We start from the raw sequence: 27,618 nt of genomic DNA, 5'->3' as shown, positions 1-27,618 counted from the left end.
CAATCTATCTGGCTTTGGTCTAGTTTACGCGTCTACAGTATATATACACTCTATCAGAATCGGATCAACTCCTCCGCGGCGGCTGGTACCAACTCCAAATATTCAAGCCAACCTTCGTCCCCGATGTGACCGGCAGCGCCGCATGCCATGTCTCGGGATACCCTGTCCCATCGGGCCTCAGATTCTCCCAGAAAATCGCATTCCCCTTGATAGGTTTGAACGTGATGCCCTCCCCCGTCCCCATGGCCCTCGCCTTTCTTTTTTGCGCTTTGTCCTTATCCCCATTTTCCGGTCCCAGCTCCAACTCCTCGTCGTCCTCGTCCCGACACTCCAAAAACCGACACCACCGCCTATCAACCGGCATACGCAAGCGCGGGAAATTCGTGCCCCCACCGGTACAGTTATCATCGAGGTAGACCATGAAGGTGCTGGCGCGGTCGCCGCCGCGCGCGACAGAGCCGGCCCAGTCATAGTGGTGCTTGTAGTGGCCGGAGGCGTTGTAGCGCTGGGCCCACATGCGCTCGATGTACAGGTGTGGGCGCCACCCCTGGAAGGCGCGCGCGCGGTCCTCGATGCACCGGACGGTGGGGTCGCGGTCGAGCAGGGCGCGGTCGGAGAGGCGCGTGGACGGGTCGATGCGCTCGGTGATGCCGTTGTAGATTATGCTGGGGGTGTATTTTCCTACGCTTTTTTTCGTATCCGTTAGTGGCTGTTGTGTGATGTGGGATTGGAGAGAGGAGGCGAGAAGGTACCTGATGTCGATGAGGTGGTCTGCTTCGGGGGTGGTGAGAAAGCCCTCGATGTAGATGACTAAGGGGTTGCGGGAGAGGAGGTGGATGCGGTAGGCCGGGTCGAGGGGGCAGTCGGGGGTGATTCCGTCGTCGATGCTGATGAAGGTGTCGTCGAGGAGGTTGAGGGCTTTGGACGGGGCGAGGTCGTCTGCGTCTTGGTCGGGGTACGCATTTGCGTCTGCGCTGTTGGGGAAGAGGTAGTCGGTGGTGGATGGGCTGAGGGGGGATTCTTCTTCTGGGAAGAATTGGCGGAGAAGGGGGGCGAGGACGAAGAGGTAAAGGGGGAGGAGGTAGAAGAGGGAGGAGAGGATCGTAGAGAGCTTGATTGACATGATCTATGTAAAATTATGAAGATATACAGGTCTATGTGCTGACGTAGGAAAAGACTGATAATAAGAAAACGAGGTAAAGACTGATCAACACATTGGATGATTAAAGGGTCAATTGAGGTGCAGAAATCCGAAAAAGAGCAGACTCGACGTCTTTCAGTCCAATTTTGATGGACAATTGACTGGCATCGTCGCGTATATGAGGGTTGAATCTGATCGTTGGTGATGTTTGTACAAAGCATGGAGACGGGATTGTGGTGGATCCAACATCCTCTTTCACCGCTCTGCTGGATATTCTCTGTTCATCATGCTCCAGTACACAAGTACTCTGTTTGAAATCAGTGTGTACCTATTGACACAAGAAGGAGAATAGAGGTTCTGATCCGACGCTCACAGCAGATAAGTGATGTGTTGCTAGAGTTGAACAATTGAACAATTCCTTTTCAACTTCATGCATGGTCTAGTGCTAATGGCGCGATTCCTTGTGTCTGACTAAGACATACTAACTAACGTAATCCACAACCGAGCGAGCCACCCAACCGAGCGAGCCACCCGAACATGATTCTGGCCGCGGTCGAAAACCATGAGATATTTTTACTACTATGGAACCAAACCAAAGCAGAATGTCTGAATATTCGAATTATCTAGGTCTACTAGAACAGCTTGTTCTAGTATGACCAATTTGATGGCAATTACTACATCGTGGTGGCGCACGCTTCTTAGCAACTGGTTCCATCATCTGTATAGCTTCTTGGGCAAGTTGCTGGCCTTCAGCACCTGTTAGAACACCTCCAGTAGCAATAAAAGATCTAGGGGTTGCGCGCTTTCGCTTCTGCTTCTCATTTGCTGCGCGTAGCCCCTTTATCTCCTGATCTAGGAGAAGAACTTTATGCATAGTGGATTCAGCTGCCTTTGCGAGCTGACGGATAGCCTCATTTGGGGGACTTTGGGAGTTGCGTTTAATAAGCTGCTTGATAAGCTCCATCTGCTTTTGTACCTCAGCAGTAGTATAAGGGGTCTTTGCAGTCCATTCCATATCCGCAGGTCCATGAGCAGTAGTAGGGGGGGTAATAGTCTTGATAGTAAGCTTATCTAGTACCCTTTGGGGGTCCAAAGGAACTAAACCAGAAGCTGCAAAACCACTGCGGATATTTTGAGATGATAAGACCTTTCTTGACTCTCTATAGAGATCAAGAAAGTTTTCCTTATCAATATGACAAATGCCATTTTGAATGCTTCTCATTACCTCTCTCCCATATGCCTCCTTTAGGGGTGCAAAGCAGCCAACATCAAGAGGTTGCAGTTTATCAGATGAATGAGAAGGCATATAAAGAGGGATAATCTGATGATTCTTGCAGAAAAGATCAAACTCTGCTGATTCATGACTAGCATGGCTATCAAGAATCAAAAGACGATATTTCCCAATTGTACGAGCCAGAGTATGCTTTTGAAAGACCTTTTCTAACCATAATACTCCAAGGTCATTAGTCGTCCACCCATTATCACTCAGGCCGATTATCCAGTCAGGGTTGATATCTTGATACCACTGAGACTGGTGGACCTTGCCAGAGAAGATAATCATAGGGGGAAGAGGCCATCCAGAGGCATTAATGCATTCAATAACAGTGACCCATTCGCGATTCCCTGGCTGTATAGCTCGTACGCGGCTTGTTCGATGACGGGATGCAGTGATAACCTTTGCCGTATGGGCTACACCCATTTGGAAGCCAGTCTCATCAAAGTTGTAGATATCCTGTTCAAGAATACCATATTTTATTATAGTATTCTTAACAAGATTGAACCATTGGTTAATGACTTCTGGGTCCTCACATTTTGCACGCTGGTAATCATATTTGCGAGTATATTTTGATATAAGATCATTATGCCGTTTAATAAAGTTGCTGACCCAGTTCTTTCCAGTAGATAGGCCTGGATTTCGATGAGATAGTAAGATATCTGCCATTTTGCGTACAGTATCCTGAGTTGGTGGTAGGCCGCGCTCATCCATATCCAGAATCCATTTCTTTAGAGAACCCTCTTCTAGACTGCTAAGCTTCTGGCAGTTGGCTGGTACATTAACCCGTGCTTTGCGGCCACTAATTCGATGTGTAAGAGTAGATCGAGGAACATCATATGCCGCTGCTGCTGCTCGTATGCTTTTGAACTGGCCATTTTGGTATGCTTTGACTGCAAGAGATATGCGATCTTCTGATTTGACTATTGAATCTGATTGTTTTGATGCCATATTGGATGGAAATTTGGGTTTGATGATGATCTCAAGGATGCAAGGTTTCAGGGGTTCTGAGGTGGCTCGCTCGGTTGGGTGGCTCGCTCGGTTGTGGATTACGTTATCTCTCTAACTAATTAACTAGTTAACTAACCATCTTAGAGATCTATTTCTTGGGAATGAGATGAAAATATGTTGTTGCCTGGGATCAGCGACTAAATTGATGTTATTCTTAGGCTGTTCAATGAGGCTTGTTACTACTGCCTTACCTTCCTCAGAGGGCAAAGGGCTCAATCATAAGTCTTGACGTGCACAAAGCACACCACAACTTAGGAATGATGGCAAGGTGGACATGCCATGTGATCAGGCTGTACAAAAATCAACTACGTAGTCATCTTATCTAGGTGGTCAGTAAGGTAGACGGTTAGATACATAGTGATTTTTGCTCGGCCAATGAGAACTGAATCAGAAGTACTCCATAGTTGAGCATGTGCTCATACCGTCGAGGTATATTACTGCCAATCCCTAGTAAATTCGCTGCTCAATTATATATAGTAGACTACCTAGTAGTAGACTAGGACTAGGATTATATTGAGGTAGCATTATCAGCAGGATCGATGTTGCTGTCAATAATAACATGCCAAGTTCTCAGTACAGTAGTAGTATCTTACCCCGGATAAGACCGGGGCTGTCTCGGACGTTCCCCAATTTGGTGCTCACGACGAAGCCCCGACACCGGTGACGTGAATGGTGGATTAATCCAAACTAATCATTGAGATAACCACTGTCAGCATCGCTGCAGTTTCGCATGTGTCAGAGCATGAATAACGTCCCAGGTAATGGCTTGATGATGGGTAAATTGGCCACCTCAACTTCCAAGTCCCAAGACTCCCATCCACGGGGCGGGAGACGAGTTGCCAAGAGAGTCGCCGTGGTTCTGTGGTGCAATTGGGAGAGGAACTCTTGGAGTCTTGGTCTTCTTGTCGCTTTGTCAAGAATGGATTTCCATCGCGACTCGCTTATATTATTATTAACTTTGGAGTCTTGGGTCGTTTTATGACTACCAATGATATGAACATCTTACCTATGAGAATTATTATTGCTCCTTCGAGTCTAGCAAGGATGCGGGGTTTTTCTGAGCTACAGTAGACGGAATCGTGTAATTTATTGCTAACAGCTCGTATGGTTTTGTTCTGGTGATACCTTAGTGCTGGTCAGATGCTCGGATCGGATTATTTGCTTCATCCGGCAAGCGACCTTTCGTTCTGTGTTGTGGGATCTTCGTCTGTAGATATTCTTCTTCCTAGGCACTGTCACCTCTCATAATATCATGCTCAAATTGAGCTGTGATTTTCGCTCACGAATTGTCTGCGTTGTGACGGAATCAGAGAACTCCTCTGATCGATCCTCTAGGCCTCAGAGAAACTTAATACGAGCGCCAAACGGCCGTGGATGGAGCAGTACCACTGGCTGTTACCAATCGGGTACTCTGTACTCTGTAACTGATCTAACCTAAGCGATCAACACAGCCCACCCGCAATTTTCGCCTCAGCCAGTCATGTGTCGTGGCTCGACGCCACTCAGGCTTGGGGCCCGCATGGCTCTTGGCCCGGTCTTGTCCCTGTCTTGGGTTGTCCCTCCGCCCGGCTGTGCGATGCGCTTTTTTCTGGGCTTCTGGGCTTCTGGGCATCTATTTCTCCTGCTCTCCTAGGTAATCGGCCTCCGTACTACTTTCTGGGCTGTTATTACCCCCCCCCCCTCCTTTTCCCCAATTGTTGTCCTTTTCACCTTGCGTCCGGCCAAGGACAAGAACCCAAGCATTCCCCCTTCTGCCTCCTCTCGTCTTCCAAGACTTTCCTCTCGTCTATCCCTCCATAACCCCCCTTCCCTCCATCTTCATCCCGTTCCTCCCTTTTTTTCTATTTTACTCATTTCTTTGAGAACTCTTGTCTGCGTGTGCCGTGGGTACACGACGTTACAGCTTCTTTGCGTTGTCTTTTTTCGCAGGGCGATTCAGCAACTCTTCCCGATCATTTTCTGGCCGACGACGTCTGTCGCTCCCAGGATAAATCGATTCTCTGACTCATTTTCACCCTTCTACCCTTCTCTCTTTCTCTCCCTGTGGTGAGGAACAAGATTCATCGCAGTTAACTTGCGTTGATATCCTCCCTTCATTCTCCGCTGCTCCCAAGAAAAGGACAAGAAATCAGTCTTGGCACAATGTCTGAACACCAAGATAACGCAACCAACAACAACACAACTGCTTCGGCTTCGACAAATGCAGCTCCTATGCCTGTACCCATCTCGCAGGAGCAGCCTTCGTCGCAACCTGCAGCTACAACCCCAGCTCCTGTGCCTACATCGACCCCTCCAGCTTCTGTGACTGCGACCGCGGCTGCTGCGACCGCGGCTGTTTCTGCTCCCCAAATGAACGGAACTCCTCCAAGTGAGGAGCAACTTTCCTGCTTGTGGCAGGGTTGCTCTGAGAAATGTACTTCTGCCGAGGCACTTTATGTAAGTCGTTATTTCTTCATACCCTGCATCTCTTCAGTCTCGGCGAAAACACACTCAATCAGACAACACACACACATACCTGAGCTACTCGAACAAGGCTGACAGGATTAGGAACACATTTGCGAGCGTCACGTCGGCCGGAAGAGCACAAACAATCTCAATCTGACATGCCAATGGGGAAGTTGCCGCACCACAACGGTTAAGCGTGACCATATCACGTCTCACATTCGTGTCCACGTTCCTCTGAAGCCTCATAAATGTGAATTCTGTGGAAAAGCATTCAAGCGTCCCCAAGATCTCAAGAAACACGTGAAGACCCATGCCGATGACTCGGTGCTTGTGCGGTCGCCTGAGCCGGGAGCCAGAAATCCGGATATGATGTTTCATGGAGCTGGAAAAGGTAATGACGAATGCCCATTTTATCTTTGCAAGGTCAGGACTGACATTTGTACGTTTTGATCAGGTTATGCTGCTGCCGCCCATTATTTCGAGCCATCTTTGAATACAGTGCCCAGCCAAGGATACGCCCACGGTGCTCCGCAATACTATTCGTCTCATCCCCCGCACCAGCCGGCCAATCCCTCCTACGGGAACGTATACTATGCTCTCAACCATGGTCACGACGGCCATGCTTCTTATGAATCGAAGAAGAGGGGCTACGACGCTCTGAACGAGTTCTTTGGCGATCTGAAACGCCGTCAGTTCGATCTTCACTCTTATGCAGCGGTTGGCCAGCGCCTCCTTGGTCTTCAGAATCTGTCTCTCCCTACTATCCTAAGCGGTGGCCCTGTGCCCGAATACCAGCCCATGCCGGCTCCCTTGGCCGTGGGTGGTGGCTACGGCCCTGGCGGACACGGTGCTCCTGTCTACCATCTCCCCCCAATGAGCAACATCCGCACAAAGAACGACTTGATCAACATTGATCAGTTCTTGCAGCAGATGCAGGATACCATCTACGAGAGTGACGATCATGTCGCTGCTGCTGGTGTTGCACAGCCTGGAGCCCATTATGTTCATGGCGGCATGAGCTACCGCACTACACACTCTCCCCCCAGTCAGCTTCCTCCAAGCCACACTGTGGCCACCACCTCTGCTAGCTCTTCTATGAGTAACCCTGCCACGCACTCGCCTCCCACTGGCACTCCGGCTTTGACCCCTCCATCCAGTGCCCAGTCGTACACCTCTGGTCGTTCTCCAATGTCCATTTCCTCCGCTCATCGCGTTTCGCCGCCTCACCATGACGGTGGCTCGAGCATGTACCCCAGACTTCCATCCGCCACGATGGCTGACAGTCTGGCGGGTGGCTACCCCACTGCGTCGAGTGCTGCCCCTCCTTCTACCCTCAGCGGCATCTTTGATGATGATCGTCGCCGGTACACGGGAGGCACTTTGCAGCGTGCTCGTCCGGAAGAGCGTCGCCTGTCCGTCCAGATGGACACCTCTCACGACGGCAAGGAGGACGGCGAACGCACCCCTACCGGCAAAGGCCGTTCGTTGGGTTCCAATTCCCCAGTGCGTATTTCGGCTAACCTCATTGATCCTGCACTGCACTCGAGCAGCTCGTCTGAGGCCGAGGCGGCTCTGCGCACCGCTCAGGCAGCTACGGAGGTGGCCGAGCGTGCCGACTCGCAGTGGGTGGAGAAGGTTCGCCTTCTGGAGTATCTGCGTAGCTACATTGCATCCCGTTTGGAAAGGGGCGAGTATGACTCCGACTCCGAGAGCCATCGTTCGTCGGCCGCTTCCCCGGATACCAAGCGCGATGGACACATGGACGGCGTGGAGACGAGCCATACGCCTATCACTACCGAAGAGCCTTCTGCGCCTCCCGCAGCGAGGGCTGAGTCTAACCACGGTGTGATGTATCCCACACTCCATGGACTGGATGGCGATGAAGACACCAAGATGCAGCATTAAACCGTGTGCTATCTGTTGTCGTCACCTGATTCCCCTCTCTTTTAAGGTCTCTTTTTCTTTGTCAATGCCAATCCAGCCTTCTCATTTCTCTTTCTACGGAGTTGACCGGGTTTGGACTTTCCTATCGTTTCTATCTCTTTTTCCAATACTCGGACTGGGCTAGTTCGTCTTGTGTGTGATTATCATATTTCATTTCTCTGAATTGTTCCTCTGTCTGCTGGCTGGGACTCTTCTTTGTGCTGTGTATGAAAGGTGATGTTTCAGAACATATCTCAATGGACTTGTGTTTATTGACGTAGCAGTTTATCCGGTAGCATGTAGTCGATTGGCCTGTCTGGCTTGCTCTTGATGGTTAACAACCGTTTTCAGCTCTTTGTTTGCTTGCATGGACGGGACTTTGCCAGAGGAAAAGCCAGTGCTGTATATGGAATCTCCACTGCGGACTCCGGTGGTAGGAGGAGTTCATACAAAGGCAACGTTGAGAGAGTTGGCTCAAAGTAGGATAATGAAGATAATGATTTGCATCCAGTGTAACCATGGGGATGATGCTACAGTGTCAATTACTGATCCTGCTACTGACCCTCAGGTCAATAATTCACTACTTGACATCGCACGAGCCGACAGCTTGAGACCACGGGCCACGCTAAGCCACATCCGGACTGAGTGACGCAAACAGTCGATAGTGTGCAGGTACCTTACCTTTCTTTCATGTCAGGGACTGAACAAACTACACTGATCCAGGAGATGGAAAATAAGCACACAATAAGGAAGTATACTACTTTGACAAAAACAGACGATTGATTGCTCTCGCTGGCCTTTTTTTTCCCTTTTATTTAACTGTTTACAAATTATCGAGTAGTAACGATTCTCCGGGACGTTCCAGGCTTCGATTGCGCTTGGCCTTTGCCTGATCCGGTAATGTTCCATTGGATCGATTTCCCAGTCTACTCGAAGTACTCCGTAATTTCTGGTGAACTATCGAGGTAGGAGATGATGTTGACGACCAGGTTGATTCGTTTTGATTATTTGGTTTGTTCAGTAGATTCGGTATTCATGAGATGATGAGGGTTTTCTGTTTGTAATGCGATGCGATTATCGATAAGTGGGTGATCAGCGTGAGCACGAGGGATGTCGCTCTGGAAAATCACCGGTACGTTTATTACCTTATTTACGTATGTAGTTGTTCTCTTCGTCGACTGTTCCTGCAGCCCACTGGATCTTCGAGGGTGGCCTTGGACTTATCTGGATAGATTGGGATGGATTCTCTCTCAAACAAGCAACAAATTAGGACATCGACTTTCCATGTTTCCTTCATTCCTTCGTCGTGCTCCACCCTCGCTTCTGTTTACGGCGGCTGGGGAGGATCCATTGATGGAGCATGGTGGTATTGACTGGAAGGGAGTAGTATCTTTAAGACTCGGGGAATCCTACTGTATCAAAATATTTTGATCACTATCTACTTGTTCTACAGTAACAACAAGTTCATCCTATATTTGAATCTAGGTGAATGGTGATATATTTGAATTCTTTTCCCCACGCGGAAGAGGTCACGCCCCAAACACCATCGGCGCGTTATCGTCACTGCGCCATCAACCATCGCGAGCAACATCATCATCAATCTCCTCATCATCACCACCATCATCTTTCTCCCATCCTCTATCTACCTACTCCTTTTCCTGTCCTAGCATTGGACGCAAACCTTTGTCTAATCAAGAACCCTTTTCTCCAACTTCCTTGCAACCTATCCTTTCAAGGCATACTAAGCCTTACTTAACACACCTCTATTTTTTTTTTACCTCCGACTAAGTGGCTGGCTTCCCACCCCTCCCACCAGCCACTCACAGATCGCGTCGCTTTCTCTGCGTGGTGGCAAACCCGTCATCAGTTCCTTGGATTCTTTTTTCTTCTCACGCAGTTCATCCGAGTTTGCGACGAACGCTGGGATTTTCCCGGCTTACGTTTTTCCCTTCTGTTCGTTTGGTCGCCTCTCTGTTTTGCTTCTCTGCTTCCGTCTATCCGACTCTGCTTTCGTCCTTCCCAAGCTACATCCTACGCCGTTGCTGGAGATCATCGAAAACAAAAGTACACCTATTTCTGGTGGCTGATAGTCGATCAACCTTGTGAAACATATTTGTTTACTTCGGCTTAGCCTACCAAACCACAACAAATCAACAAAAGATATCGTAAAGCAATGCCTCTATCGAATCGGCGCCGCGCGCGGCGCAAGGAAATCCAACTGCAGGAAACGTCTGACGCGGAGGCCCCGGACTCGTCGCCATCTCGGCCATCGAATAAGAAGCGCAAGGTCAGTGACTAAACTGAGGCTATTTTTTTTGCGATCGGGATGAGTTTGTTTGCTGAATCTGCTCCCTCAGGTCGATCACCGTCCGTCCCCTCCTGCCCGTCCCGTCAAAGCGCAAGAATCCGCCGATGAGGCCGACGACTCGTCCCCCGAAAATGAACTGTCCGCCAACCAGGATCTGGTAGACATGGTCATATCCTGTCTGAACGTCGCCCGGGAGGAAGTGCGCGTTGCACGGGACCACTCGAACCAAAAGACCGAGAACACGCAGAGTATCCGCGCATATGCGAAAATCGCCGGCCGCAACTGGACATATTACGTCAAAACCCTGCATGTCAATATTGGACGCGAACCGGATCGCGAACCGAAGCTGGATGAGCAGTCGAGTCCCGTCACGATCGCTGCAAGGGCCCTCCCGGATGTTCATGTCGATCTGGGTCCGAGCAAGTTCGTCTCTCGTTTGCATGCGGAGATCTTCTATGACGGCGGGGAGACCCCTTCCTGGCACATCCGCGTCAATGGCCGCAATGGGGTCCGGGTGAACAACGTCATTCTGAAGCGTGGGACCGATGCGATTATCTCCTGCGGCGACATCGTCGAGATCGCCAACACCCAGATGATGTTCGTCACTCCTGGAGACAAGGCCAATATCCATCCTAGTTTTGTCGCGCGCGCGCAGCGCATCGCCAATGGTGAAGAAGAATTGCTGTCGTGGGATCCCACCCAGCACTCGCATCCCCAGCCATCGCAGTCGAGCGCCGTGATGAACGATCAGACCTCAGCGACCGCTTCAGCCGGCGCCAGCGGTCAGCCATCGCTTGCTCCCGCCCCGCAGTTCCTCAAACGCCAGGTGACTCCCCCGCCGCGTTCGCCAGACACCGTCGGTCCGCGCACCGCCAAGCAGTCGCCGCTCTATAACCGCGGGATGATGATGGAAAGTACGGAGGAGATTGACTACAGCAAGGACTCGGCCAAGGATTTGAAACCGCCATATAGCTACGCCACTCTGATTGCGCAGGCGATCTTCTCCAGCGAGGAGGAGAAGCTCACTCTGAACAGCATCTACAATTGGATCATGGACAAGTACGCTTTTTACCGGCATTCTCAGAGCGGATGGCAGGTAGGTCATCTTCATTTTTTATTCACCGACGCTTCCGGCAACTGACAAGACTTCAGAACTCCATCCGTCACAATCTATCGCTGAACAAGGCGTTCCAAAAAGTTCCTCGTCGTACGGATGAACCAGGAAAGGGAATGAAATGGCAGATTGCCGCCGAGTACCGCGAAGAGTACTGGAAGAAGCAGCTCCGAAAGGGAACTACGCAATCATCCGCGCCGTCGTCGCCCGCCACGAAAGAGCCTGTGGCGCGGGGGGCTAACAGCCACTCCGAAAACGTCTTCAACGGCAAGAAATCGCCAGCGGTGTCCTCCCCCGGATTCAGCTCGTTCCCCGTAGCACCCGTTGAGGCCTACACGCCAGAACGGGGCTCGCGGATCGCTCGTGGTGCCGACCATCCTCTGCGCAACACCAGTGCTCGGGATTACGAGGAGCCTTCTCCGTTGCCTACACGTTCTGCCACCAAGAATCTTGGGGCCGGCAGCGCATTGACTCGTGCCTATGGACTCTCCGACAATGTGGTGAATTCGCCCCCGGTCCTCTCGTCCTCGTACTACGATGACGGCCCGTCGTCGATGATTACGCCGGCCCCGCAGCGACAGCAGCCTCGACTTCCGCCTCCTAGCACAGCCCAAGTGCCGTCCAAGTTCATGCCGATGAGCTCACCCGCGCAATTCTGGAAATTCGCGGACATTGGCAGCACCCCAGCGCGACCGGTGCCCGACATGAGTCCCCTCAAGGGCGAAGTCGGGGATGGGATCGGGAACTTTCCAAGCAGTAGTCCTCCGCCGCCGAATTTGGTCAGTCCCAGTAAGCCAGGGACATCGAACGGTCTTGGAAATGGACGGACGCTTCCACCCCTGCGAACCGAGCCCGGAGATCTCGGGGAAGTAAGACCGGGACTCAACGGGGTGGTCAAGTCGGAGCGACCGATGGGGCCGGCGGGGCCGGATGCGGATGACGATGACGAAGAAGCAGGATTTGATCTCGCCAGGTTCGTTCCCCTGCTTTGATTTGGTGAAATGACCGAATACTAATGGACTCTATACAGAGGCTTCCAGCCGATTGGATCATACCATCGGCAATTGAGCAATGCCGCTCGCGCGAGTGCAGCGACCTCTTGATCCGCTCGCTAATGGATGACTATGTATTCTATGTTCACCTACGCCGATTGTACTCGACTAAGATTTGCTGGTTCAAAAGTTTGACATGTTGCAAACTGATACATTGCTGTGATGTTTATTTTCTGCTTTGCTTTCGTCTCGTCGGGCTGTGGCAGCACATTCGGCCGTCCGGAGTCTTTCTTTATATGTCCACGGGATAGAAGCCTGGGGTTTTGTTGAGGGATGGATTGATGCATTTACAACAGGAACAAAAGGACCGGCGTTGGGTTGTTGCTTCTTGCTTGCTTTGTCATGTACGGAGTACTGGGGTGGGCCTCTGGACGATGCGACGATCAGGACAAGATGTAATGATATTTGCTTTTATGATTTATCCATTATCTCTATTAGCGCAACTTAAGTCTACTTGACGACGGGCCAGAATCTCTCCTCCAACCACACCACCTGCCGCCACCATTGCACACAGCGACCCATCACATTCTCACGCTCCTCGGCACCCTTGATCTGCCCCGCCAGTTCGTCCACCACATCCCCGATGCGCCGCACAAACGCCTCAAATTCAGGACTCGTCCAGTTAGGTATGAAGCGCGTCCGCAGCGCACCCCCATCGGCGTCCTGCTCCGGGCCCGCTCCAGTTTTCCCAGAAGCCCCACACGACGCCGCAAACCGCCACGCCTGCAGATAACACGCCTCGGTCGCCCACAGCACGACCATCCCCTCCAGCAGACTCGTCGCCGCACTCCCCGCTGACATAAACATATCGATATACGCCTGGGTGACCCGATTCGGGCCAAAGTACGTCTCCTCGGCCCGGGCCTCGCCGCGCACGCACTCGCCCCTCTCCCGCTCCTCGTCCTCCATGGCGACCGGCAACGCCGTCAGATCCAGCCCGTACTCATCCGCCGTGTCCTCGAAGAACTGCAGCTCCGTGCGGATATTCACCAGCGCGTCGATGAGGACCTCCACGGCGCGGTGCTCGACTGTCGAGGTGCGAGGCTTCGAGCTGTCCGGGTTGTGCGCGGGGAGGCGGATTTTGGACAGTAGCAGGCCGATGAAGCGGATGTAGGACTGCGCGTAGAGGCGGTCTTGGGAGAGCCATTGCGAGAGCAGCGGTTTGGGGATCTGCCCGCGGCCGGCTTGTTGGAGGAAGGGGTGGGTGGTTGCGTTGGAGAGGGGGCATGTGGAGATGTTGAGGAGGTGGGCTGTGAGTGGGGTGGTCATTTTGTTTGTTGTTTGTTGTTTGTCTTCGTGACGATAGAGGAGGCGATGTGGTTGAGGTTGTGAAGGGTGGGTTTTGTGGGTGTATTTGGTTGAGGGGCAGGAGGGGCAAAGGTGGTGGGCTGAAGCTTATCATTATCATTATCAGTATCAGTATCATCATGATTATCAGTTTGACGTCAGGCGGCAGTCGGCAACTATACTAGTACAGTCGACTAGTCAGGAACAGATCGCAGCCTCTACCAGTCTCCTCTCCCTCCACACAGCTCTCGAACAGAAGAAGTATGGCTAGACTTTTTCTTGCTCGGCCTTCGAGCCATCGACATACGACCGCATACACGACGGATCTTCTCTGATCCCTCTACCAATAGAATCACGAGCCACCTTGCCATACTAACAAAACGACCAGGCTGACCCTGGGGTTCATGATAATCCAGTTGACTCTGTATCTTCTTTTTTTGGTGGGTTGGCAGGGAGACAAGGTCCTCAATCTTTTGTCACACATGGATCTAGACAACTTGCTATGGAATATTCATCATCTGGTCGTGCTCTGCAAATTTAATTCCACTATACCACAAACACTTGTCTTGCAAAAGCTCTGCTGCGGAAGGCCTATCTCTTAGATCAAGCTTTATTACTTTTAAAACAAACTCCTTGTTCTCCTTGGATATTTATAATCATCATGATCTGCGGGAACGTCTGGTTTGAATATGAAGAAATTGCCTCCATATAGCAAGGTTATAAGCTGGTGCAGAGTCAATGTTGCTTAGCAACTGAAAGAGGTTGGAATGAATATATTAATGCTCTAAAGGACCATATCCTGGATAGCCTTCCCATGCATTTGAGTGGCTGTACTTCCATAGCCTTGATTTATGCACTACTCTTGAAACCGGGTGCAGAAAGGGTTCCTTTCCACTATTCACTTGACTGCATTGACATTTAGCACCCTCAAATGTGGGTATTCTGTCCTTCGTGGAAAAGAAGTCTTGAATGTGTTTGATACACGGGTTGGTGTACTCTAGTCTTCACTTACCAGGTTAGAATTTGAGGGCAACAAAAATTTACCATTCAAAGGCTCTTCGAATCCTAGGAGCTGACGACCTTGCTGGGTAGATGCACTCGATCGCACAATTAGCGTGGGAAGATACTTGGTTTACAATGATATGGGCATTGGGTTATCCCGTTTTTCAAAATTAACATTTAGGCTTGCCCTCACTTTCTTTTACCCATGATGATGCCAGTCTTGAGCTGGGCATTTGTAGCTGGAAAATAATGCCTGAAGTGTTTCCGCTCTCTTGTGCCTCTGGGTATGACCCTGCTGATCCTTAGTATATTGATCACGAGCGCCGTGCGCCAGCTCAACTAGCGAGCCGACAGCATCGCAAATGCCGCGCCCAGTTATAGGCGAGAACTTGGCAAAGAGACAGTCCCACTGGGCTGCAAACGCCTCAGCTTCAGCGTGCAACACAGAGGCTTCACCTTCACCTTCACCCATGGCAGCGATCATTGTCGCAAGAAAGGGGAGGACCCCGTCTTTGCAGCGGTTGCGCATCCTCTTATAGGCGGCGACTACTTCATCCCATGATTCCCTGGATGAGGAATCGTACGTGAAGATGAGACAGACATGCTGCATGAGGCTGGATAAAGCCATGTTAAGACCCCGGGGTGCTGGGTGGGACGAAGCCGACACTATAGATGTAATTATCGCAAAAGTAATCTGTCTCAAAGTTGTCTGTAGGGTCGTCGCCAAATCTCTTCTCTCTCTGGAGTAGCTAATGAACCGCGCAGGGTGAGCTCAACCAGGGGTACTCGGAGCATGTTGCGCTGGTACGTACCCTGTAAAGCTTCAAGTCGTCGGCGGCGCCTTTGGCATTCACCACGATTATGGATATGGACTGTGCATCGGACCAGGGGGGTAGCTCGGTGGGTGACCGCCTCACGTCGCTGAAATGGATGGCGCGAGGGGATGGGTTAACAATTCCGCTCTCTGCTGTCGTGGCTGGCGCTGATGGCGCGGGCTCGCTGCCACGGCTGCTACGGCTGCTACTACCACGGAGCTTGCGGAAGATGATCTTGGCGTGAGACAGCATGGTTGACGGGTGGGTGAGGTGGGTGAAGTGATGTTTTGGGGGGGAAATGTCAGAATTGACTGACCGAGATGCTCCGAGATAGTCTATGGTTAAAGGAGTCAGACAACGCCTTGGAGGTTACAGGGGTCATATAGTGAATAAGCCTAACCCGAACTGATCTATTGGGTTTGACGACTCCACACGTTATTTATGACATGATCTAGACAGCACAGAGGCTGACATGACATATCTAGAGTTTATTGCAATGAGATCCACCAAGGAGCATACACTTGCGGCGGATCTCTGTGGAGCGAGGTAAGGTCTAACGAGATAATTGCCAGCAATGTTCTGTTTCTGCACATGTAACGGGGACAGTAACTAAATAGAACTGTGACATGGGTCATTGCGCTGATAGTAACAGTATTCACGGTAAAAACACTATTGGCATGATCGAATACGAGGGGTACAAGCTGCTACGACAAGTAACATTACCATAGACTGCAGATAGAGCAGAGATCGATCTTAGCCAGCTGTAATCCTATTCCACCGTTGAAGCAACAACGCCAACCTCGCCTGTATCACGGCAGACCATTCGCAGCAGCGCTTCAAGCGTATAGCGAGCATCGTTACCTGCATTGTGTAGGTTCCATCCGATAATTCCTAGTTCACCGAGAATGCCTGCTAATGAGCGCTGGTTTGCCTCACATCGGATGATACGATACAAGTCGGCGGTGTCGATGCGCTCCAGGAAGGCGGTCGTGACATTTTCAAAGACCGGGATGCCCAAACTTGCCAGATACTTGACGTCCATCGAGGTGTTATGACCCACGAGGATCAAGTTGCGCTTCTGATGCTTGTGCTCTGGGCCACGCTTGAGTCGGACACCGTCTGTGCCTTCGATACCGAACGAGTAGGGAGGTTGAAAGCAGGCCTGAACCACATCGGCCAGTTTCCCTTTGGATACCCATTCGCTCTCCCCAAATTCAAAGCTTCCCGGACATCCTGCCACATATTGACGGTTGACAATATGGCCATATTCTCGGACTCGCAGGTGACGGGAACGAATTCTGGAGGTCCAATTCTCTGCGTTCTCGCCGGGAGGGGTGCCAACAAGATCTATCGTGTCCAGAGTTGAAATGCCCACTTCCGTGACCTGTTCATGGCAACGCTCATTGCATTCGACGTCAACGCTGATCAGAATCGGCTCTCTCCAGAGCGGAAACATCGCTGGATGATCCATATCGAGCCGAAGTATCCCAGTGGCACCTGCATTGTCAAGCCTTTGCGCCGAGCTGCAGTTGTCGTTTCGCTTCTCTTCCCAGGATCGTTCGTCAATAATTTCGGGAAGATCTAGGGAGTGGTATGATTGTAGACCAAGGTAGCAATGCATTTTCTTCCGAGTTTGTACCAATTCTGTTTCAGCCTGAAGCCGGATCTGTTGTCTCTTCGCCTTGGAGGCTTTGCCCCTACTCTTGTTTTTCGATGCATTTATTCCATACTCAATCATTTGCTCATACGCAAGACGCGCCTCATCCATATCGGTAGGAGGCTCATAGTTGGTCCGCGGAGGGATGGTCGCTTCCAGTTCCTCTTTCATCTCCCGGCTTGTACACTGACCGATGAATGTCGGTTGAGGGACTCCCTCCAGGCTGAAGTCCAAGAGCATTCCCATTTCGCTCTCCTCCGGAATCGAGAGCGTAACTGCTAGCTCACAGTTCATTTCCTGTACGAATTTCCGGACTTGAGCAGCAGGCACGAGCAACAGTGGACGTGAACTGAGCTGAGGAGAGACGTGGACGTAGTATCTACATTATTTCTTCATCAGCAGACAGAATACAGAGTGGTAATGCCAGCTAACTCACAGATCCCAGACTCTCTGCCAAAACTTCCCTCCGTCGAAAAATTGGCTGGCTACCGTTTGTGACAGTTCTTTGCGGACGAACTTGTAGGGGTATCTAGACATAGCCATAAGGGGACAGAAGAATCCATCCAGTGGTGTGGATGGCTCCTCTTGACTATGGCTGCTGGAATCTCTAGTGTCTGGTGTCTGCCTGGATGCGTTGCACTCGTCTGTCTCTTGGACATTGCTCCTGTCAAGGCCTTCAACGGTTTCCTCTAGTTTAGCTTTGGATTTCAGGTCTTTGTCGTCTTTCTCTGATTGTACTTCTTCCTGTGTTACCATAGTCAAGGAGGTGCCTTCGGCTGCCTTGGAGTCAGATATAGATACTGCATTGAGACGGGTGTTGATCTGAAGCAAAGACTCATCCTCGCTGAAGAGCAGCTTCAGGCGTTCTGTTCTGTCCATCTCGAAGCTTTGATTAGGATAGCTGTCACGATTGAAGGGGACAAGCGAGCTGGTAGAAGAAGTGTTGATATCTCGGAGGGAGGAGCAATTGTAAGGGCAAAGTTGGGAAGATAGGAGTGTTTGTCCTACGAGGACAAGCAAACAAGTCCATGTTAGTGACCACGACCCAATACATGATCCCTATTACCTTGCCCAGATATCAGTGAATAAGGAGAACATCAGTCAGCTATTGTCTCTCTTGTCTCATGGGAGATCGTCTTCACTCTTCTCACGAGTCTCATAACCAAGATGCTATCAGTCTATCATCTCGCCATTGGCTTCACTTGCTTCGCCTTCATTCTCTATTGTTCTATCAAATTTCTCAACCTTAACAATAGTTTCAACACTTGACAGCTCTATTGACCTGGAGGGTATCACTAGACTTGGAAAGTTGGACTCTTCGTTTTCATTATGGGTCGAGATATATAATCCTGACAACGCTAGAGGACACAAAACCGATACCTCTATCTACCACGCAACGTCAATCCTGTCGGCTGAGAGCATATCATGCACTACCAGTCCAGAAGTAAATTGATTGAAGTGATTCCATTTCCTCGTTGATATGGGAAGACCGTTTGTTGACAATCGGCGACGGCGAGATGCAAGAGGTAAATATAGTGCACGGAACAATATTTCCCCGATGACCGATCAACAACATTGCCAGACCGCGGCTGATCAATCACGGTCGTGGCCAACAACGCCTCATCAATCTCTCGTCTTTGTGCCCGTTGCGCATCTTTCCGAACTGAGATTGTCGATCGCAAGTGACTTTGGGTCTCATTCGAAAGCTACATTCCATGCATCTGCCTTGATCACTACCTTCATGGCTACACGGATGGTGCCACCCACCTAGCCCCCTACTCTACCGCGTGCCCTGTCTAGCTTGCATTTGTCGCTACCGTCTCCTCGAATCTTCGTTGTCTTCCTAGCTTCAGAGGGAAGCCATGGTTATGCCAGACTATAACGATGAAGACGGTGGCGTCATTCTCGACGGTCCCTTTGACCCCGATGCGCAGGCCACCGTTACCGACTTCATAGATTACACCGAATACCTCCCCGCCGACCTCATCCGTTCCCTCACTCTCATACGTGGCTTGGACGAGCGCTACCTCGAGGGTACACAGAATGTTCACGAACTCACCAAGACGTGGGGCCAGCTCCCCGACCTCCCCTCCCACGAGCGCCCAGACGCGCAGACGCTCCGCAAGAACATCTCGGCGCAACTTGATCAAGCGATCAACGCGCGCGAATCCGCCTATGCCGAAGCGTGTCGCCTCTACGACGTCGTCGATCGACACTTCAACCGGCTGGAGTGCATCAAGCAGAAACTCCATGCCCTGCCGAAACCGGAGTCACGCGAACCTACACCTCCGGAGACCCAGACTACGCTTAATAAGCGAGGCCGATCCTCAAAGAAGGGTGAGGCCGCTGCTGCGCCGACGACAACGCGCATAAAATTACGGCTTGACGGTGCGGCACGTGCAGGGGCAAGACCAGAACAAAGGTCGAGGAGTCGGCGGGGTAAGCTTGCTGCGGATCACCTCTCCGGCCTGCATCCGGACTCCCCGATCGCTAGCACCGAGCACTCTGATGTGGAGGCTGGAACGAAACCGACTCGCACGGCTGCGCCCGAAGAGCCCGCGGCCGCGAAGGGCAAAAAGGAGAAACAGGCTCGTCGATCACGGACCTCCGCTCCACTTACGAACTGTCATGGCCATGGCGCTGCGATGTCGACCAGCAATGCCCTGGCAATGCTCAAGCCCCCACCGGAGGATGCCAAACCTGGCAGTGAAGATTTGCCCTGGCTGCGCTTGACTGAATGGGAGATGACTAAACTGCGCAAGAAGATGAAGAAGAACGCCGTCTGGCAACCGAGTGAGGTCATGATTCACCGCGAACTCGCTCTCCGGGGGCGAGGGTGGGACGCCTATCGGCAAGCCAAAGCGGAAGCAGAAGCCAATGGCACCGAGTTTCTTGACTGCGACGATATCATGAACAATTTTGTCCCGGGAATGTTGACGCGGCTCAGCGATGCGAACGGCATCGAGGGCGTGATGGAGACCAAGTTGAGCAATCGTGGAATGAAACTCAACGAGGCGAAGAAACTCAAGCGTGAAAACATGGCCAGGGAACAAGCGGCCGCCGCAGCCGCGGCAGCGGCTGAGGCCAAACGTGTTGGCGAGTCTGGAGCTACAGACGTAGCAGCTCCGGACCAATCCCAGGTGGAGTCATCCTTGGCCGCTCGGAAGCCAAGTAGAGCCTCGAAAAAGAGAAAGCTGGATGAAAGTGTAGCCGCGGAAACTGCACCCGCTCCCCCAGTAGACTCTGAAACTCGTGGTTCTCTACGAAGCTCAGCAAAGCGCCGTAAAATGAGCAAGACGCCTGTGGAGGACAATGAGGCCGTGGCCGACGAGACGGCTGATCACGCAGTGATCGTCGAGACTGAAAAGGCCTCCCCCGTACCATCAGCGGCCAGCACAGCAGCGGTAGCCCCACCCAAAGAAGCCAAAACCTCGACCCCGCCCGTCAGCCGACCTCCTTCCCGGCACCTTGCGCCTGGTGCATCGGCGGAAGTAGCTGCTCTTGCTGGCAAAGATCTCCGTCGGAAGAGTGCCACGCCTGCAAGGAAGACTCCTGTCCCGGAAGGGGCTCAGGCTGCCGGTCGTCGCAGAAAGCGACCCGCTCCTGGGCCCGTATCCTCGGGACAGGACGGCGGGGCAGCAGTCAGCTATGGCCGACGCAAGGCGAAGCCTGCCAAAAAGAGATTCGGACCACGCGAACAGGGACAGAAGGATGGCACAACGAGGGAGGACATTCGCATAGACGAAGATGGCGTGTTGGAAGAGATTGACCCCAACGAACCGCGGTATTGTCTCTGTGGAGATGTCAGCTTCGGAACGATGATCTGCTGCGAGAACCAGGATGTAAGTTTTGCTACCCTTGTGTGCCACAATCTTCAATCCATACTAATGATTACGACTCGATAGTGCGACAAAGAATGGTTCCATCTCGAGTGTGTCGGTCTGTCCGAAGTGCCCAGCCGTACCGCCAAATGGTACTGCCCGGACTGTCGGGTAAAGTTCCACAAGGGCAACGATGGGATTGTCAGGCAGAGCTCTCGGCGGTGAAAGGTTCAATTGCTTTCGGTGCTTACAGCACATGTGGTGGATTTTCTCACTTGGCGTTCTTTCTGTTCATGATACCACGATCTCTCGCGCTATGTTTGTTCCTGGTATTATTGCAGATTTCTTCATAGCATGGCGATGGTGCGGTGGTGTTCCGGAGTTGGATTCTCGTCTTTTGTTCAAAGGGTAGATTGTACGAAGTTTTATGCGTTTTGACAGGTTCAAGGAATTCGCATGTGTCAGTGTCAGTGTACTATGTCCTATCACATTCAAGTTTTCAGATATCTACACATATCATAACTACAGAAGTCTACTTCAACTCCCACTTGTCGCCGTCGTGAACAATCTCCACGGCGCGGTTCTCGTCCAGCGAGACCCGGCCCGCATGCAGGATCGCAGTGGTGGCAATGGTATTTTTGAGGGTGGGCAGGGGCCGCGCATCCAGCTGGTCCAGCGTCACGCGGCCCTCATTGAGGGCCGTGACGGCGTCGATGAACTTTTCGAAACTGATGTACCCGTAGCCCGTCTGGCCGCCGAAGTTGCCCTCCTCGTTGGGGGCATAGCTCATGTAGAACCTAACCCAAGATCAATAAATGCCTTCACAGTCAGACCAAAGCAAGCGACAGAGACTTACGGGTTGATCCAGGCCAATTGGCCCTGGTTGTCGTCTGTGACGTCGTAGCCGCGCTTGGCTTGGTTGATGCGGATTTCGCCCTTGGAGCCCATGTCTGCCAGCGGTCAGATTGTGACAGTACTCAGAAGCTGGATGGGGGGTGGGGAACTTACAGTGGAAGTATTGGTTGGAATGGACACCGGCCTTCTGGGGGGCAGTCCAGCTGGCCGTGTAAACACCCGTCGCGACCTTGGAGGGGTCCTGTTTGTTCTGCCAGTTCACCAGCAGGGTGATGGTGTCCTCTGTCTCTGGGGTGCAGCCCAGCGCGACGGCGGTGCCCTTGGCGGCGGACGCGGTGACCTTGACGGGGGTGTAGTCGGGGACCATGCTCTCGTTGACGTCGATGTGGTGCGAGTTGAGGTAGTAGGAGATGTCGCTCTCCTTGCCGGCCCAGGCCTTGAAGGTCTCGAGCTGGCTCTTGGGCTGGCTCATGTACGAGTAGAAGTAGTTGAAGTCGCCGAGGTTCTTGGCCTTGGCGCGGGCGTCCGAGTAGGCGGGATCGAAGCGCTTGTGGTGCTCGATGTAGACGAAGACGCCGTGCTTGCGGGACTCTTCGAGGAGGGTGAGGTGGTCCTGCAGCAGCTTTGTGGCGGGCTTGGTAATCATGACGTGGATTTTGCGCTGGATGGCGTACAGAGCGATGGGGAAGTGTGTGGGGTCCGGAGTGAAGATGGTGATGGCGCTGCCAGGCTCCAGGGCGTCAATTGCAGCCTTGTAGGCGTCCGGGTCGGTCTGGTCGTCGGCGGGGAAGGACTCGAAGGAAACGTCCAGGCCATTGTAGACCTCGGAGATGTTCTTGCGAAGATGCTCGCCTGGCCGGCCAGTCAGTTCAAGCTTCAGGGGACTGGATTCGGGATACGGGTTGGGGCGCCTTACGAATGCCAGGGAACTTGCGTCCGGAAACTCCCACCATGCTCAGCTTGCCAACCTTGCCTCGTCGTCGGAGGTCAAAGAGGGTCAACCCGACAACTCCAACCTTTTTGTCCGAACCAGAAGCAGCACCACCCACGAAACCCGTGGTGTACTCTCCAGTCCCTACCTGCCAGCAAGTTAGCTATAGTCGGTTGAGTTGAACAATAATTCACTTGCCATCAATACACTGGGCGCCATATTGAGTGCTCTCGTGGATAAAATCGAAGATGAAGCTTTAGTTATCGGCGTGCGGGGTAGAGGAGCAGGTGAGGTAAAGGGCGCGAGAGGGTATCTTGAAGGAAGAGAGCAAATTTCTCGTTACAGTCTCGAATCTCGCAGTCCACGGCACAGGGAGACTTTTGTAATCCCCGGTTCCCAGCTGTGTATGGGCAAATTGACGGAAGAACGAAGGACCCTCCAGCCTGAATTCTGCCGTGGGAACAGCGTCAATAGCCGATCCACATATCGATTTGGGGTACAGGAGTAACTACAAACACTCTATTTGTGGATGATCTCGCCGCAGTTGATTCGATGGAAAGAATTGCATAGTTCCATGAGTTTGCAGTAATACGGAAGAACAAGCCATGGCTTGTTTCAGAGACAAAAGCAGCTCACTACTGCTACTGTATAAGGAAGTATACCTCGTCATCCTCATGTATGTCGGTGTTTGCTTCTCAGGTACCAAAACGGCAATTTTCAATACCGACGCAGACCACAGTTTGATTGGTGGAAATTCTCCCGTCCGTCTTGTCACGGCAAAAAGACCGACGCCGGAGTGGGGCAATTGATACAGAGATACAGAGATACTGAAGTGGGGGAAGTGGGATGTCAGTACTATTCAGGAAGTCAACTTCGCGGGGTAAAGTCATCGCGGAATATAGCCTCGACTGAGGGGGAGACTCCGTGGGAACAAATTTTTTTTTGGATCTATATTTATAGACGGGCGCCATGCCGGACACCTGCAGCCTGCTAGGCTGGTATCATAACTGTTCTCTTAAATCGTCCTGATTGAGCGCGACCGTTGTTAATCAAATTGTTTACATACCCGTATGTGATTCTCCCCTTCCAAGGCGATATTAAGCTACTGTATATACTGACCAGATTGATCACAGTACATCATATCGGCTCAATTATATCAGCAAAATGGCGTCGCGTACACCTCTCCGTCCCGGAGTCTATGCTCCCACCATGACCTTCTTCAACCCCGACACTGAAGACCTCGATGTCCCTACTATCCGGCGCCATGCTGTCCGCCTGGCCAAGGCCGGTCTGGTCGGTCTGGTCACCATGGGCTCCAACGGTGAAGCCGTGCACCTGACCCGCGAAGAGCGCAAGACGGTCATCCGCGAAACACGCTCCGCCCTGGTCGAGGCCGGGTTCGCCAACGTCCCTGTCATCGCCGGCGCCAGCGAGAACAGCATCCGCGGCACCATCGAACTGTGCAAGGAATGTGCCGAGGCCGGCGCCGAGTACGTCCTCATTGTGCCCCCCAGCTACTACCGCTACGCCGTCGGCAACGATGAGACGCTCTACGAATACTTCACCGCCGTCGCCGACGGCTCCCCGCTCCCCATCATCCTGTACAACTACCCCGGCGCCGTCGCCGGCATCGACATGGACTCCGACCTCATCATCCGCATCTCGCAGCACCCCAACATTGTCGGCACAAAGTTCACCTGCGCCAACACGGGCAAGCTCACCCGTGTCGCCGGCGCCCTCAACGCCATCACTCCTCCTTCCCCGCTCGCCCCCGCAACAAAGAAGCCCTCCACCAAGCAGGTTGAAAACCACCCCTACATTGCCTTCGGCGGTATCGCCGACTTCACCCTGCAGACGCTGGTGTCCGGCGGCTCGGCGATCCTGGCCGGCGGGGCCAACGTCATCCCCCGTCTGTGTGTGCAGATCTTCAACCTGTGGAGTGAGGGCCGGTTGACGGAGGCCATGGAGGCGCAGCAGTTGCTCAGCAAGGCCGACTGGGTGCTCACCAAGGCGGCCATCCCTGGCACCAAGAGTGCGATCCAGAGCTACTATGGCTACGGCGGGTACCCTCGGCGACCATTGGCCCGACTTAGCGAGGAGCAGGCGCAAGCGGTGGCAGATAAGATCAAGGATGCCATGGAGGTGGAGCGTTCATTGCCTGACATTGCATAGAGTTTTTTATACCTACCCCGTAGTTTACTTATTTTCGAATGCAATGAAGCTATGATTGGCTATGTTGAGGGCAAGATACTTTTCGGGCCGTTTGAAGCCGCTGTAGTAATAAAATTACGTTCGCTGACTCGGGATATCATTGACAACAATGACATCCCCTCAATTTCTCCCATGATTCTTGAAATCTCTTCCTCTCGTTTTCGCCGGATAGACTTTAATGCCGCCTTTCAGCTGTACCTGAAATCAGTTTCTCCAAATCTGCGAGGCTGCCCCCACGCCAGGTACAATTCAGCTTGATGCTGATAGGTGGACAATTTACCCCGAGCGGGCAGCTCTCGAATACTACCTTAACCATCAGAAGACATGCCGAAAAAGTTCTGGATGGAAAGTTGTTGTCATGCGACGTTTGAATTTTGTCCATGAGATTGAAATTCCAGTATTCACTAGGAGGTTGTGATGATGGTGGAGTGCGTTGAGGGATGAAGTCCATTCTCCGAGGGGGACCAGAGAGCCTACTACATAGGAGACAATGCTCATAGTTCGTGTTCAGCCTTAACATAGAGCAAGACTGCATTTGGTCTGAACCAGGCGTCTAATCAGCCTGTCAATTAGTATACTGCAAGTATGAAAAGTATCTGTCGGAACAATCCACGGAAACTCGACTCGACGTGGCTGGCAAGCCTGGCAACTCTTGCGCGCAAAATGTCACGAGAAGCCGTAACTCCGCAGTCGATAGTGATAAAATAATTGGAGAAGCGGGTGGGATCAACCAAGTGGGCTGGTGCGTTCAGGACGCTACATGCCAGATTTAAAGATGGGCCGTGGTCCTGACTTGGAGGGGTTGCTTTTCCCTATTTTCCCTTCAGTTTCGTGTCTGCTCTTGACTCTTGACCGTCTCTTTGTTGTCTTCTGATAGCAACTGAATTTATCCTTCACAATGCCTTACCCCGACGAAGCTGAAGGTTTCCAGGTCGACAGCCCTGAGACTTTCACCACCTTCCACAAGAGATTTGTATGTGACGCTCTCTTATTTGCGACTCGGCGGTCGTTGCTAATTTCATGTCTTGTTGCGTATAGTTCAAGCTGAAGCCTTTTGGTGATTATGGTGAGTGTACACCGTGAATCAAGCGCAAGCAGAACGTTTGTAACGACTGACACACTTCGCTTTAGACGTCGACATCAAGATCGAAGCGTGCGGTATTTGCGGCAGTGATGTGCACACGATCAGTGGTAAGACTTGAGTTTGCGTCCAAGAAACCAAAATGATAGCCTTGCTAACAGCGTGGTTCAGGTGGCTGGGGAGAGCAGAAATTCCCCCTTTGTGTGGGACATGGTAAGAATGGATCTCATCCCGTCTAGCATACCGAGGTGAACATGTCTGACTGGAGGTACTTCGACAGAAATCGTCGGCCGTGCAATCCGTGTCGGCCCCAAAGTGACCCTGGTCAAGGAGGGCCAGCGTGTGGGCGTCGGCGCTCAGTCCTACTCCTGCGGCGAATGCAAGCAATGCAAGAACGACAACGAGACATACTGCCCTGTCCTCATGATCGACACATACGGCGCCGAGTGGCCCGAGACTGGCATCGTCAGCCAGGGTGGTTACTCCTCCCACGTCCGCACCCACGAGCATTGGGTGTTTCCCATCCCCGACGCCCTCGATAGCAACCTCGTCGCCCCAATGCTGTGCGCCGGTCTGACCGCATACTCTCCCCTGGTCCGCAACGGCGCAGGCCCCGGTAAGAAGGTCGGTATCGTCGGCCTGGGAGGCATCGGTCACTTTGGTGTGATGTTCGCCAAGGCGCTCGGTGCGGAGGTCTGGGCCATCTCCCGCAGTCGGGCCAAGGAGGCCGATGCTCGCAAGCTTGGTGCGGATGGCTACATCGCCACGGCGGAGGAGGGCTGGGAGAAGCCTCACCGGTTCTCGTTTGATCTCATCATCAACTGCGCCAACTCCTCCGAGGGCTTCGACCTGGCCAAGTACCTGTCTATGATGGATGTGCACGGCCGCTGGATCAGTGTCGGTCTGCCCGAGGAAGAGGGCCAGGTCATCAAGGCACAGCACCTCATCTCGAACGGAGTCCTGATCGGAGCCAGCCATCTTGGCAGCCGGAAGGAGATGCTGGCCATGCTTCAGCTGGCGGCCGATAAGGGCCTAAAGAGCTGGGTGGAGGAGTTGCAGATCGGCGAGGAGGGTCTCAAGGAGGCGATGCTCCGGATGAAGAAGGGAGATGTTCGCTACCGGTTTACCCTAACTGGTTATGACAAGGTCTTTGGTCAATGATTGGATTTGATGTGATGCACTAGTATGACTAAGATATGAGGATATGACAGAAAAGCTTTGTATAGTTTATGCACAGTACAGGTGAAATAATCCAAGGCGCTGCTTTATATACTGCCCGCGACCCACAGGGTACTCGACGTACTAGTCAATAGTAGGGTATTGGTTGTTCATTGCCAGTAGCAATTTATAAATTGCAGTCAGAATTTTCGAAATTGAAATAGCCAGAGAGATGTGGCACGGAAATTCCAAATGGTCCTGATGAAGCCCTAACTGTTAAGGCTTCCCGCTCCTTTCCGGTGGATAGACAACACCATGGGGCATATCATCGACCGGCAGGGACGGAAGAGAGATCTAGCATCTGGACCGGATTTCGATGGACTGATATGTTAATTATTCAAAGGAACTTCTTGTCTGCCAGTTCTCCGACAGTAAGAAAAGCATAAAAAAGGACAGTCAATCCTTGAAACAAGGATGTGCCTAATTTACAAAGGCTGAGCTGTCAGAAGGCTAATCCCTGACTCCTGTGCGTA

The 27,618-nt window shown here is 52.1% G+C and overlaps 9 protein-coding genes across 9 annotated transcripts; 4 read left to right on the top strand and 5 right to left on the bottom strand.

The window, feature by feature from the left end:
• Window positions 1–64: 64 nt before the first annotated feature.
• Aud_003486 (oxidoreductase, 2OG-Fe(II) oxygenase family) lies at window positions 65–1,123 on the bottom strand (the record flags this gene model as incomplete). The annotated part of the gene is made up of 2 exons (XM_043288436.1): window positions 65–686; window positions 753–1,123. 2 exons carry the CDS (start codon window positions 1,121–1,123, stop codon window positions 65–67), a joined length of 993 nt encoding a protein of 330 aa, XP_043144371.1.
• Window positions 1,124–5,567: 4,444 nt separating this feature from the next.
• On the top strand, window positions 5,568–7,775 carry pacC (putative C2H2 transcription factor PacC; the record flags this gene model as incomplete). The annotated part of the gene is made up of 3 exons (XM_043288435.1): window positions 5,568–5,861; window positions 5,973–6,261; window positions 6,325–7,775. The coding sequence occupies 3 exons, from the start codon at window positions 5,568–5,570 to the stop codon at window positions 7,773–7,775; spliced, it is 2,034 nt and encodes a 677-aa protein (XP_043144370.1).
• Window positions 7,776–9,966: 2,191 nt separating this feature from the next.
• Window positions 9,967–12,318, top strand: Aud_003484 (putative forkhead transcription factor Fkh1/2; the record flags this gene model as incomplete). The annotated part of the gene is made up of 4 exons (XM_043288434.1): window positions 9,967–10,080; window positions 10,151–11,197; window positions 11,254–12,188; window positions 12,246–12,318. The coding sequence occupies 4 exons, from the start codon at window positions 9,967–9,969 to the stop codon at window positions 12,316–12,318; spliced, it is 2,169 nt and encodes a 722-aa protein (XP_043144369.1).
• A 399-nt stretch (window positions 12,319–12,717) lies between these two features.
• Window positions 12,718–13,536, bottom strand: Aud_003483 (putative transcription regulator PAB1642; the record flags this gene model as incomplete). Its single annotated transcript, XM_043288433.1, has 1 exon — window positions 12,718–13,536. The coding sequence occupies one exon, from the start codon at window positions 13,534–13,536 to the stop codon at window positions 12,718–12,720; it is 819 nt and encodes a 272-aa protein (XP_043144368.1).
• A 1,219-nt stretch (window positions 13,537–14,755) lies between these two features.
• Window positions 14,756–15,623, bottom strand: Aud_003482 (uncharacterized protein; the record flags this gene model as incomplete). The annotated part of the gene is made up of 2 exons (XM_043288432.1): window positions 14,756–15,250; window positions 15,369–15,623. The coding sequence occupies 2 exons, from the start codon at window positions 15,621–15,623 to the stop codon at window positions 14,756–14,758; spliced, it is 750 nt and encodes a 249-aa protein (XP_043144367.1).
• A 517-nt stretch (window positions 15,624–16,140) lies between these two features.
• On the bottom strand, window positions 16,141–17,907 carry Aud_003481 (uncharacterized protein; the record flags this gene model as incomplete). The annotated part of the gene is made up of 2 exons (XM_043288431.1): window positions 16,141–17,407; window positions 17,465–17,907. The coding sequence occupies 2 exons, from the start codon at window positions 17,905–17,907 to the stop codon at window positions 16,141–16,143; spliced, it is 1,710 nt and encodes a 569-aa protein (XP_043144366.1).
• A 3,474-nt stretch (window positions 17,908–21,381) lies between these two features.
• Aud_003480 (Gfo/Idh/MocA family protein) lies at window positions 21,382–22,854 on the bottom strand (the record flags this gene model as incomplete). The annotated part of the gene is made up of 5 exons (XM_043288430.1): window positions 21,382–21,646; window positions 21,706–21,799; window positions 21,858–22,556; window positions 22,621–22,783; window positions 22,834–22,854. 5 exons carry the CDS (start codon window positions 22,852–22,854, stop codon window positions 21,382–21,384), a joined length of 1,242 nt encoding a protein of 413 aa, XP_043144365.1.
• A 945-nt stretch (window positions 22,855–23,799) lies between these two features.
• Window positions 23,800–24,807, top strand: Aud_003479 (dihydrodipicolinate synthase family protein; the record flags this gene model as incomplete). Its single annotated transcript, XM_043288429.1, has 1 exon — window positions 23,800–24,807. One exon carries the CDS (start codon window positions 23,800–23,802, stop codon window positions 24,805–24,807), a length of 1,008 nt encoding a protein of 335 aa, XP_043144364.1.
• Window positions 24,808–25,744: 937 nt separating this feature from the next.
• Aud_003478 (NAD(P)-dependent alcohol dehydrogenase) lies at window positions 25,745–27,088 on the top strand (the record flags this gene model as incomplete). Its single annotated transcript, XM_043288428.1, has 5 exons — window positions 25,745–25,819; window positions 25,885–25,912; window positions 25,978–26,037; window positions 26,099–26,140; window positions 26,208–27,088. The coding sequence occupies 5 exons, from the start codon at window positions 25,745–25,747 to the stop codon at window positions 27,086–27,088; spliced, it is 1,086 nt and encodes a 361-aa protein (XP_043144363.1).
• Window positions 27,089–27,618: the final 530 nt, after the last annotated feature.

The sequence above is a fragment of the Aspergillus udagawae genome (genome assembly GCF_001078395.1).
Source record: "Aspergillus udagawae IFM 46973 DNA, scaffold_2, whole genome shotgun sequence".
Lineage (NCBI taxonomy): Eukaryota > Fungi > Ascomycota > Eurotiomycetes > Eurotiales > Aspergillaceae > Aspergillus > Aspergillus udagawae.
The sequence above is the reverse complement of the archived record's forward strand: the minus strand, read 5'-3'. Positions and strand labels throughout refer to the sequence as shown.